Raw genomic sequence first — 12,563 nt, forward strand, 5'->3', positions numbered from 1 at the left:
AGACTCCAACACAACTGGGGTATCCTGAAGAAAACCTCGAAAGGATTCCACTAATTATTGCCTTGAACTGACAGTTAATGTAGCTGGTAATATAACAATTCATCATATATTTGTGACATTCTGGTCTTTGGCTACAAAGCCCCTAAGTGAATACAGTCACATTTTGCAGAATACTCCTATACAAATAAGAGGCACATTTATTACCTTAGTACATATGCATGATGTAGAGGTGAAAAAGGTGGTGAAATTCTAAGGTGTGCTTTCATGATCTCTGCCTCAACATGATACAGTTCACACAGAAGCTCACATAGGACATTTTTTTTATTATACTGTTTCCTCTGCAAGGATCAGTTTGCTTAATGATAAACTCATAACTATTGTCACACTCCCAGAAGATAAGATTTATACTGCACAGCACTGTAAGAATGCTGCTTTTCTGGAAGCCTCAGCAGATCTGCTTTGTTGTCAATCATGGCATTTGCCAGTGTTTTAGAAGATGTACTAAGGAGTAAACAAACATGAAGCCCCAAGGTGATATTAGTCAGAAGTCATGAGCTGTTGGAATATCACCATTCCTTTTGTCCACTTTATTGATAAAAACTAACATAGTGCACATCATTCTTAAGCTGGAGCTGATGCTCATATTTTTCATTTAGTTGCAGGAAACTGTATTCTGTTTAAAACAGTTCATTAACATGGTGCCATTTTGTTCTGGTTAAGGACTGAGAAATGATTATGCATTTTCCCAAATCAGATGCAAAAAGTAAAATTTTGCTTTCACTGTGGGAAAGTGAGATGTAGTGCCTCTTTAAATCTCAGGTAGAAAGTGATCTTTCTTCTTCCCTCTCCCTCTCTCTCTTTCTAGCACAACAGTAAGAGTTTATATAAAAGTACAGCTACAGACACTTTTCTTTATATATTCACAGTTTTTTAAATATTTATTACAAAACTAACACCGTGTGATAGTTATGATGCTCAGATTTTCTCTTTTAGCTACACTGCTAAAAACAGAGTAAACCAAAGTGGCATATGCGCATAGATTTTATTGTACCACATTATACTGCATGGAAAGTCAAATTTTCATGGAATATTGCTTCAACATGCTTGGTTTGGTTATTATTCAAAGAGGAGGGGGAGGGGGACAGGAAAAGGGATCAGCTCGAAAGCACAGAAGTCAGTGAATTGACATATTTAGCATATTTTATTCACATAACAAGAAAACATTGCAACATTCGTACATGATATATCACATACAAAACACTGTGAGGGCTGTGCCACTCACATGCTTATATTACATGAATAAATCCTCTAAATATTCTTCAAACTCTTGATCTCTAGTTTTCTCTTCTGTTCCCTGATGAGCCTCTCTCCACAATGCACTTTCATCCTCTTCTTTTATTTCTGGATTTAATTCCTGGTTCAAGTCCGTATCATCCTCCTCATCCTTTCGCAATTTTTTATGAGGTTCGATTTCAGGAAGACCTTTTAGTCTTCTTTTTTTCTTACGTGTAATTTCACGCCTTTTATGTTTGTAATTCAATTTTTCTGAACACATGGTACAAAGTCCTGCAACAGAAAATGTTGATACATTACAATAAAACTTAAAATAGTTAAATGGCTAACATATGACTGATGTGGACTGTTCTTTTTTGGAAATTATCTGTCTCAGCATAAACTAGATCATTATTATTAACTGTGTATTTTCACCTTGTTTTTCCATTTTTATACTGTTGTAATCGTAATGAATTTCCTTATGAGTCTTTAGACTGTTTCTATCTCTTGTTCAAAATAATATCTTTTTTTTTTTTTATATACTTTCCCCACCATACTGCATCTCTCCCTGTCACGTACTGGGATTTTCTCCCCTCCTTACTTCTCCATCCTGCCATTAGTATTCTCTTTTCCTGCCACTAAGACCTCTCTCCAGAGTATACCCTTTATAATAAGGATCCTACAACAGACAACTTAATTCCTTCAACAAATATGCTTTTGGACTCCCAATCTATATTCACACATGCATTAATAGTTTCAAGTTATGCCTCCGCTTTTGATTCCTTACACTGCACTTAAACTGAATAGTTTTTAACCTTCACTTTCCAGAGTTGGTAACAAATAATTTTATTGAATATTTTGCAGGCACTAATATTGTATCTTTGGCTGATTTCTATAAATTCAAGTTCACTGTCAACTACAATGCGCATCATCTACCACATCCCTCAAAAACTAGCCACTACTGCACAACGATCACCTCAAGAAGCTATCCAAAAATCAAGTAACCAGCTGCAACATGAGTCTTGTTTCCTGTGCCTGCCCACTATCTTTCATACAGTTAGATCCTTCTGACACTCCCAACAGTTTCCTGCCACACCTTTGCCTGCCCACCACTTTCCTTCAATCCCCCCCCCCCCCTCCCCAATCTGTATCATCAAAAGGAAGATTTAAAAATTAATATTAAAATATGTAACCTTTACTTTCTGTTGCTTGTCCATAATAGTTTTCTAGCAAGTAAAGAACTCCACTGAAATCCAAATCACAATTTCATAATGGGCATAATCTGTGTCACTTCAGGCAGAGGGGTTACTTTCATATAGTCTCGGATGTTATCGAATTTAGAATATGTTAAAATTCGAGCTTAAGAAACACGCATTTTTTTGTTTTCCCCAAAAAAATTCCTACCCGAGATATAGGCCTCCAAAGATGACCAGACGAACACCATTTTGAATTTTGGAATTTTTTTAAAAATGCTTCTCGGCTTTTGACAAGATCAACGTGTAGTATTAGTGATAAGTGATTAAATAAAAATGTAATGCGGATCGCGCTTAGTTAAAACTCTAGCACGATCCGACGCGGCGCCTCGTACAGCGGTCCCGTTCAACGTCACCCGCCTTGCGTAAGCAGTAGCAGTGCTGCCAACACAGTCAAGCTTATCGCTGTGACGTATTGGGCAGCTCTTATCAGTACTTTCAGGCCACTACAGCATGTTTGTACGACTTCTAGTTCTCTGTGACAGTTGTAGATATTTTGTTAAGAGTGTTTTTTTGAAAGATAATTGCTTTATGATTACAATAGTATCCTCTGTTTGGTCATATCTCTCAATGTTCTTCTACTCTCGCCTTTTGAATTCTTTTTTATAATTTAGAGAATTTTTTTTTTTTTTTCCTTTCAAAAGTGCCAATCCAGAAAAGTTAGATATTTTTCCTGCTTATTAGTTGCATGTACTACTATATTCCCTTTAAAGGGGAGCTTCCACTTTTAAGTTGGACAGGTTTTATTTTTAAAACATCATTTTTTTTTTTTTACTTTCAAGGGTAATGTCTGTCTTCACTGAAGTTGTTTATTTCTAATGTTTTTGTTGGAGTTATTTCTTATCACTTACTTTGTTGCAGTTATTTCTTTTCACTTTCATTGTTGCAAATATTTCTTACACTTTGTTGTAGTTTCTTGTCAGTTTCTTTATCATGGTTGTTCATTGCAGTTTTCTGTATTGTAGTTGCTCAGTGCTGTTTACTGAACACACTTCTAAGAAATCTGAGACCATCCAGTGAGTTCCGTGTTTTCATCAGGAATTTGCTACAGTTGCAGTGTGTTTTGTGAAAAGGACTGTTTGAAATGTCTTCTGACTTGGGCCACAGGAGAGTGAAGTGTGCTGACTATTTGCATATCCATAAAAGACATATATAAGACAAAAAAAGAAACAGACTCTGTTCAAGTTCGGAATAAGTGTCCTTATTTGAAGGCTGTTTCAAAGTGAAGACGTTTCCTGTGACGACTTTTTGTGTTCTAAATGCTTTGACAGAATTAAAACAATGATAGTATCTGAACAAGGTGAAGCTTCCCTTGGTGCAGATGATGCAAATCAACAGAGGAAAAATTAAATACCCTGAATCAGTCAACTACAGAAGTGGGTGTTAGCCCTGTTAAGAAACTGTGGTCATAGTAGTAGTAGGAGTAGTAGTAGTAGTAGTAGTAGAAGGGTTTTGTGGGCGCACGACAGCAAGGTCTTCAGCGCCCGTTCAGTATCATAGTGAGACGGGTGTCAAGAAAAAAACTCAGAACATTTACATATAATGGAACATAAAACACGGGGAACAATCATTGAAAAATATGTGCTCACCCACACATTGAAAAATATGTGCTCACCCACACCAAAGCATGGGATTTTTCACAAATATCAATTCAACTGTTGAATATGCAAGTTTTATACACCAGACATTTTCAAAGAAAACAATTTTGAATCACGTTCCATCAGTATCAAAGTACATGGAGACAAATAAAAAAATGTGATATCTGTAAAAGGAGTCTTTGGAAGAACAAATCCCTATTATGGTCATCCTGTAGTAACAACTCAAGTTCAAATAGTGCAGTCATTTTATGTGGAAGATAAATGGGACTGTTCTCGCCAGTCCCAACAAAAAAGACACTATAACAGTAACAGTTGGAGATCAAAAAGTTGTGAAAGTGAAGAGGTACATGACTCACAGTATTAAAGAAACTTTTGCAATTTATAAGAGCAACTATACAACTTCACATATTGGAAGATCAAAATTTTATGCACTGTGAGCTAAGTGGGTAGTTCCACACCCATACAGAGATGTCTGCTTATTTGTGTACTGCGAGAATTTTGAACTTCATGAGGTAACTTTGAAGAACTTACTGGAGCACTTGACATATGACACCTTGGTTGGGCATGTGAAGTCATAAGTAGTCTGTGATGTAAAGTGAGAGACTTGTTTGTTTCAAGAATGTGGTGACTGCCCTGGGAAGGGAGGGCTGTCTTTACAAACACTTGGCCTAGAAGACGTAGTAGATACCTCTGCAGAAATTACATATGCGACATGAGAGGAAAATAAAATAATTAAGAAAACTGTTGCCTTTGACAGTTTCATTGATGAACTTGGTAAATGGTCAGTGAAAGCAGTAACACACAAGCATCTGCAAGCATCTGAAGAAACTGAAACAACACATTGCAGAAGTAAAAGAGTGTGTACAGGCTGAAGAATTGTGTTTAGCGCATCTTTGTGATTTTGCTGAGACCTAGGCTGTAAACCTCCCACAAGAACTACAAGGGTATCATTGGAGTAATGACAGATTTCAATTTTTACAGGAGTGACATATTTTCAAAACAAGACCACAAGTGTTGCAGTTATAAGTGATGACACACGACATAACTCAGCACATGCTTTGCTAGCAATGCACAAAAATTCTTCAACTGCAAACAGGGGCAAAGAAGATCATAATTATTTCTGATGGTGCTCCTAGTCATTTTAAAAATCGTTACCAGCTGTTTGAATTGAGTAAGTTGCCTGTGCCAACTGACTAGGTATACAGTGCTACTGGTCACGGGAAGGGGCCTTGTGATAGTGTAGGGGGCCTGCTGAAGCACCAAGCTACAAAATATCTTTCCAGACCAAATACAGCTGCAATTCAGAATGCCGAGGATTTTACGAGAGTTGTGAAATCTTACACATCCACAGCCCTCATTCCTTTATCCAAATAGGAAATCGAAGAATTCTGTGAGCAGAAAAAAAGAACAGTCCAAACAAACTACTCCTGTGAAAGGAATTTAGAAGGCTCATTTTTGGACTCAAAGTGATGGGTGAACTCATATTGCATACACTTTAAAGAGTCTTCCAGCCAACACCTCAGGAACAGCAGGATAATATTCATGTTAGTGGCGTGTGTGTATGACTGTGTCTGGTGGATTGCAGAGATTATAGCCACACACTTTTAGTTCTTTGACTGGCTAATTTCAGTACAAAACAGAGTGCACAGAAGTTGTATAAATTGAAACCTTTTAAGTCTTTGGACCTCTCACATACATTTTGGAACCATATAAAATAATTGAAAAATGAGTCTTACTCATTTTTCAGAACTAAAATTATGTTAAATAAGACTAGGTTTTGATTTTTATGAGCTTCGTATGTGATAATAAAACATGTTTTATGTATGGCAAAAATTTCCATTGTTTAAAAAACCTGTTCAACCTTAAAGTGGAAGCTCTCCTCTTCAGGGAATGTAGAACTATATGGTACTAATCAACAGAAACAAAAATCAAAATTTTGTGGATTGGCATTCCAAATGGAGGATTTCTTTGTAATCATAACACAATTATCTTAAAAATACAACTATTCCAGAGATACAGCATTTTAAAATTTTTTCCAAAATTCGCCTCTTCAAAATGGAATGCCAGTGTCATCTTTGGAGGGCTGTATCTCAGAGCAGAAACTTTTTTTTTTTTTTCCTCCTCCTCCAAAAAAGTGTTCCTTACTTAGTCCATCATTTCAACATATGCTAAAAACATCTGAGACTATGACAGTAAGATTTTTTCCTAGCCCGCCTGAATTGATATGGACTATGCCAAAGACTTTTTTTTTAAATTTATAAGCCAAAATAATCAATCAGTGTCTGAAAACATAATATGGATAGATAAAACATCTATTCACCAAGCAGCAGCAGGACAAAACACTTAAAAAATGTGGGAAAGCACGAGCTTCTGAGGCCAGTGGCACCTCCTTCTGGTAAAAGGGTTGAAGGGAAAGGAAGAGTGAGGAAGGAAAACAGCTGCTGAGGTTTTGAAAATGGAATGAGTTACAGGAAAGTCACCCAGAGGAAAATTGCTGGCTGGGATGAGAAGGGAAGACTGGTTGTTGGAGCCTGCACCAAATGAGATTTGAACAACGGAGAACTTAAGATGGAATGTAAAACACAGTGAAAAAGAGGAAACAGTGCACTATGAATGGCAGACAAGTAAGGGGGCAGGGAAAAACTTGTCAGGTCAGAAAATAAAAGATACAGAATAATAAAAGGGCGTGAACTAAAAGAATAATTACTGAAAATAAATGCCACAGAAATTAACATAAATTTTGGCCAGCTGGGTGGCAAGAACCAAGCACACATTATAATGTCAGTTCCCACCTAAGATTTCTGAGAAACTGGTGTCAGGAGAGGGAATCCAGAGGGCACGTGTGGTGGAACAGGCACCGAGGACACAACCATCATGTTATAGAGCATGCTCTGCAACAGCACATTGTGTAATACTATTACACACCCTCTGTCTATGCCCACTCATCTTAATTGGTAATTTGTGATAGTCATGCCTGTGTCGAAGGCCAGACAATATTTACATACATAAAGCCAGTGCACAATGTGTCATTTCACAGAGACATGAAAAGAATAGTAAATGTCAAAAAGTAAATATTGTTCTTTGTTTGCCGATTTAGAAAGAATAGAGGTGTGTAGCTGGTCCTCAGTGAAGATGATATCAACATCGAGGAAAGTGGCAAGAGATATGGAATGCAACCATGTTAAATTTAAATGGAGAATGTATATGGAGATTCCAAAAAGTTCAATAGGTCAGCATGGCCAAGAATTGCTTATCATAGTTATTTTAAATTCATCATTTGACATGGGATAATTTTCTGGGGAAGTTCAAGTAGTGTATCTTGAATACTGAAACCGCAAAAGAAAATTGTCCAATACACAAGTACTGCACATCAGAGTCTTGTCACCCATTATTTCAGAAACTACAAATCCTAACTGTTCCCTCCATATACATTTATGAAATTATTATCTTCTTACACAGCAGACAAAAATTATTTGAGGATAATCGTTTTAACCATACATATAACGCAACAAATATAAATAATTTTATGCTGCCTACACACTAGTTGAAATTATATGCACGGACTCCAATATATGGGGATGGCAATATATAAAAAGTTAATGAGCAAAAACATATTTAATATGAAGCCACAAATTTTAAAAGTGAGGCTACAGCAGATTCTGTGGGAGAAATACTACTATTCAATAGAGGAATTCATGTAGGATGAAATGATAATTTGAGCAAGGGCTAAGTAAGTGTTATATTTCATTTTATGTATATATAACAAAATTGTGTTATTATTATGACAATGTTTGTTAACATCAGCTGGTCTTTGTTTATGGTGAAATTTTACCACAATTTGATGTATCTCCTGAACCTGAATCAAATTTTTAGATTATGTACGTTATGAGACAAATAAATCACAATTCACAATATGCAAAGTTGTCATCAATGTATCTATACCAAACCAGGGTCTGAAGATTAACAGATCCCAGGAAAGGCCCCTCTAAGTGACCCATGAAAGGCCAGCACAGGAAAGAGCCACCCTGGTTCCCATGGCTGTACCCCTGATCTGTTTGAGAACAGGTTTGGTATCAGGTGGGTGCTGGATGAAGTAATGTTCAGCAGCAGATAGACCATGTACATGAGGAATGCTGGTATACAGGAAGGTGGTGTCAATGGTGACAAGAAAAGTGTGTGGTGGGTGTTGGACTGGCACAGATTTCAAATGATCAAGGAAATGGTTGATGTCTTTAATACTGGAGGGGAGTCTTTGTACTACAGGTTGCATGTGTTGATCATCAAGGCAGAGGTAACTTCAGTGAGTGCTTCGAAGCAAGCAACTATGAGACAGCTAGCTCCACTGGGTATGTGGATCTTACAAGAAGGTAAAAGGTGGGAGTGTGGCCCGGCCAGAGTAAGGTAAGAAATCCTATATAAAATGGTAAGGCACTATTCTAGAGGATGAATTTTGTAGTATCAGTATCGACTACTTGAAACCACAATGTTTTAGACACAGCCACAGTAATATTTATATGGATGGGACCAAGTACTTACTTGCTTTAACTAGTGCATTCTTCTTTTCACCATTTTCAACGTAACCAAAGTTCACTTCCCATGTATGTAAGTCCTCCTTAGATGAGCAGTGTTTTTCTCCACAGCTAAACTGGCCTTTCCCTACAACAACTTCTTGTTCTGTACGCCATCGCATAGCCACCTTCAATCAAATTTACAGTCAGTTCAAACAGGTGAAAAATCCAGTTGAGTGCTGGGAAAAAATAACTGGCATGTATATAACCATACGCAAGCTGAAAATTTGTGTTACACAGTATATCTAAAAAGAGAGACAGAAAAAGAATTCTACAAAATAAATTTCCATTTACATTGAAACTGAAGTGATGAATGACAATCAGCCACACACATGATGCTGTGATATCTTACTGCTGATTAGACTTTCATTTTAAGATTTGTTAATAAATCACTTCAAATTGTGTGTGTGTGTGTGTGTGTGTGTGTGGTGTTTACTAATGGCTGTTTAACATATCTGGAAATGATAAGAATATTTACACCAAAGCAAAGATCTTAATATAATATTTTCTATGTGTGTGTCCATTACTTCACCACTTAAACTTTGAGGTAAGTTTGATGGGCTTTCCTTATAATCATTATGTATTTGTCAACCGGGATTTTTGCTTCTCATTAACATATAGAGGGAGCTCCTAAATTTTGGAACTGGAACTATAGTGGCAACTGGTCAAGTGTTTCTTTAATGGTCTGAAAACACGAAAACCATTTGGTGCAAGAAGTGGGTGGTATGGGGGCTGGTGCAACACAATACACTGAAAACATTGGACCAAATTGCACAGAACTATGGCCATTTTTGGTGAGGCAACAACACAAACAGTTTTGAAAACGATCCTAATCCTTTCCAATGCATCACTTTCTGCAACTGTTCCAGTGTGGCACTATAACTGGCACCAAACATGGTCTCTTCTTCACATGTGAGCAAATCAACCAGCAGTACATAGTTTTGAACTTTATCATTGGGGGGGGGGGGGGGGGGGGGGACAAGAGGAGTCTCCACGATATTGATGCTTTCTTCTTCTAAGGCACCACAACATGCTCTGTGCCAGAATGGTGCACCAATGGAACACCCTCCACCTTATACTGGGTTAAGTATACATTCTCAATTAAGAATAGCCACAGTACCCAGTGAGGCCATCTTTACACTGCCATACATGAAATGTGTTCACAGTAGCAAAAAACGACAACCTTCTGTTGTAGAATGGATAGAATGGAATGATAACATTGAAAATTTGTGCCAGATGTGACTCAAATGTGATTTCCCGCTTGCTGTGAGCGGTCTCCCTAATCAATTTGGACATCTGACCATACTTCACTGCCACATCCCTGGCAGTTGTAGACGTCGCAAGGCCTGTTCCTTTGGACATGTATGCACTGCAATATTTTATTTACACTGCCATGTGAAATACTGAGTTTGTCTCACACAAATGCTACAGTTGGCTTGAATGAAACTTTCGATAAGGCATGTATCATTTAAGGGGATATGCTTGGTGTTCCTGACCTTTACTTGTTTTACGCACTTTTTCCGCATTTATCAAACTCTTGTTGACAAAACCACACTTGTTTTTATGATATTACACTTGATTCCACTAACTGATGTTGAATTGCAACTGGGGACATTTTCTTTACATGCAGAAACCTTATAACACCTCATGCTTCACTTGCCTACCATATATCCAAAACATAATCCACAAACTGTACTTTGAAAAGCAATGGGACGGATAATTCCATCTATTGCCAGAGTTTGTAGGTCAAAGCAACTTTAGCAGTGCATAGTGCAAAGCAAAAAAATGTGTGCAAATTAACAACATGCATTTGTTTTTAAAAAGATGTGACACACCATCTATACAGGTATTAATATATATTCATTGTGCCATTGCTGACCCGGACATTTCTCCTATGCTCTCGTCAACAGAAGCAGGTTTGATGGTTTCTGCATTTGCAGCTGAATGCTGTTTCTACAACATCGATCACAGTCTAATGTAACTGCTTTAACTTTTATAAAGCTGTCTTACCTGCCACCCCCCCGCCCCCCTCCCACAACCGAATGTTTGACTTTGTAATTGTTCATTTTTGTATCTGTCCATTTGAGAGTGTACATTAATGTCTACATCTACATCTACATTTATACTCCGCAAGCCACCCAAAGGTGTGTGGCGGAGCGCACTTTACGTGCCATTGTCATTACCTCCCTTTTCTGTTCCAGTCGCGTATGGTTCGCAGGAAGAACGACTGTCTGAAAGCCTCAGTACGCGCTCGAGTCTCTCTAATTTTACATTCGTGATCTCCTCGGGAGGTATAAGTAGGGGGAAGCAATATATTCGATACCTCATCCAGAAACGCACCCTCTCGAAACCTGGCAAGCAAGCTACACCGCGATGCAGAGCGCCTCTCTTGCAGAGTCTGCCACTTGAGTTTGCTAAACATCTCCTTAACGCTATCACGGTTACCAAATAACCCTGTGACGAAACGCGCCGCTCTTCTTTGGATCTTCTCTATCTCCTCCGTCAACCCGATCTGGTACGGATCCCACACTGATGAGCAATACTCAAGTATAGGTCGAACGAGTGTTTTGTAAGCCACCTCCTTTGTTGATGGACTACATTTTCTAAGGACTCTCCCAATGAATCTCAACCTTTATGTCAAGACCTCATTATGACGAATTTACCCAATATTTATCCAGGCCAAAGAGGATACTGTTTCACGAAATGTTTAGGAAGCAGATGATCAGTGTGTGTACAAAAAGAGAACCGAGATGAAACATCGAATGGAAAAAGCTGAAAATTATAATTCTAGGAGGTGTTTCATGATTTCTACTACACTGTCACAAATCTTCAAACATAGATAAATGTGCTTTTTAAGTAACTATTGTTAAACATTAGAACAAAATCTATTAGTTTGTGTGCTGAGACATATATATCCTCAAACTTGGTGTGCACATAGTAAGGAGCCTTTAGTTACAAAAAGTACACACTGTAAATATTCAGTCCATACATGTATTCAGAACTTTGTAGGCACAACAGCAGTAGCTAATACTACTTGTGTAACAACTGATATCCTTCATTTTAATAGCAGTAAGTATTTTGGGCAAGAGAAAGTGTCATGATGTTTAATGATTAATTTATCTAGCTGCTTTTTTTCATCACATAATTTGGATAATAGAATGAGTCAAAAAGGATGGCTATACCAAATTGATGGAAATATTTAGTAAGTTGAAGTGGTAAATGCCAAATTCATATTATAAAATAATTCAGAGATGTGAATGAGTTCTAGGCACTTCAGTGTGGAACCACGTGGCTGCTACGGTCACAGGTTCGAATCCTGCCTTGGGCATGGATGTGTGTGATGTCCTTAGGTTGGTTAGATTTAAGTAGTTCTAAGTTTAGGGGACTGATGACCTCAGCTGTTAAGTCCCATAGTGCTTAGAACATTTTTTTGTGAATGAATAACCACTTTACCTCCAAAATATTTTACTAAAGAGCTGCACAGTAGAGCTGCACACCCTGGGGAAAAATAACGGTCCGAAGCCAACATCCAACACAGGAGTAAAAGTTAATATGCCAACTAGCTTCACAGATGATGAAGAGATGAAAAGAATGTATGAAGAGATAAAACAAATTACTTAGATAAATATAGTAAGGAAAGTTCTGGTAGAACATAAATACATTTAAAAATGGGGGGACGGGGGTACACCACAAAAGAATTATCCGAATGGGATAGAAATCAGTACGTGTGAGGTACGTGCACTGACAAAAAAAATGATTACAATATCAGAAAATGTGGACGATTTATTTAAGAGAAAGAGCTTCACAAATGAAGCAAGTCAATAACACATTGGTCCACCACTGGCCCTTATTCATGCAGTTATTCAGCTTGA

General features: G+C 37.7%; 1 protein-coding gene across 3 annotated transcripts in view; it reads right to left on the reverse strand.

Moving 5' to 3' along the window:
* Positions 1 to 1,182: 1,182 nt before the first annotated feature.
* LOC126088685 (protein FRA10AC1) overlaps positions 1,183 to 12,563 on the reverse strand; it is a 57,267-nt gene continuing 45,886 nt past the window's right edge. For all 3 annotated transcript variants that reach the window (XM_049906856.1, XM_049906855.1, XM_049906858.1), the window contains 2 exons: positions 8,660 to 8,819; positions 1,183 to 1,566 (listed from right to left, as the gene is read on the reverse strand). In XM_049906856.1, coding sequence (XP_049762813.1) covers positions 1,292 to 1,566; positions 8,660 to 8,819 — 435 coding nt within the window. In that variant the 3' untranslated portion in view covers positions 1,183 to 1,291. The remainder of the gene's footprint in view (positions 1,567 to 8,659; positions 8,820 to 12,563) is intronic.

The sequence above is a fragment of the Schistocerca cancellata genome, chromosome 1, assembly GCF_023864275.1.
Source record: "Schistocerca cancellata isolate TAMUIC-IGC-003103 chromosome 1, iqSchCanc2.1, whole genome shotgun sequence".
NCBI lineage: Eukaryota > Metazoa > Arthropoda > Insecta > Orthoptera > Acrididae > Schistocerca > Schistocerca cancellata.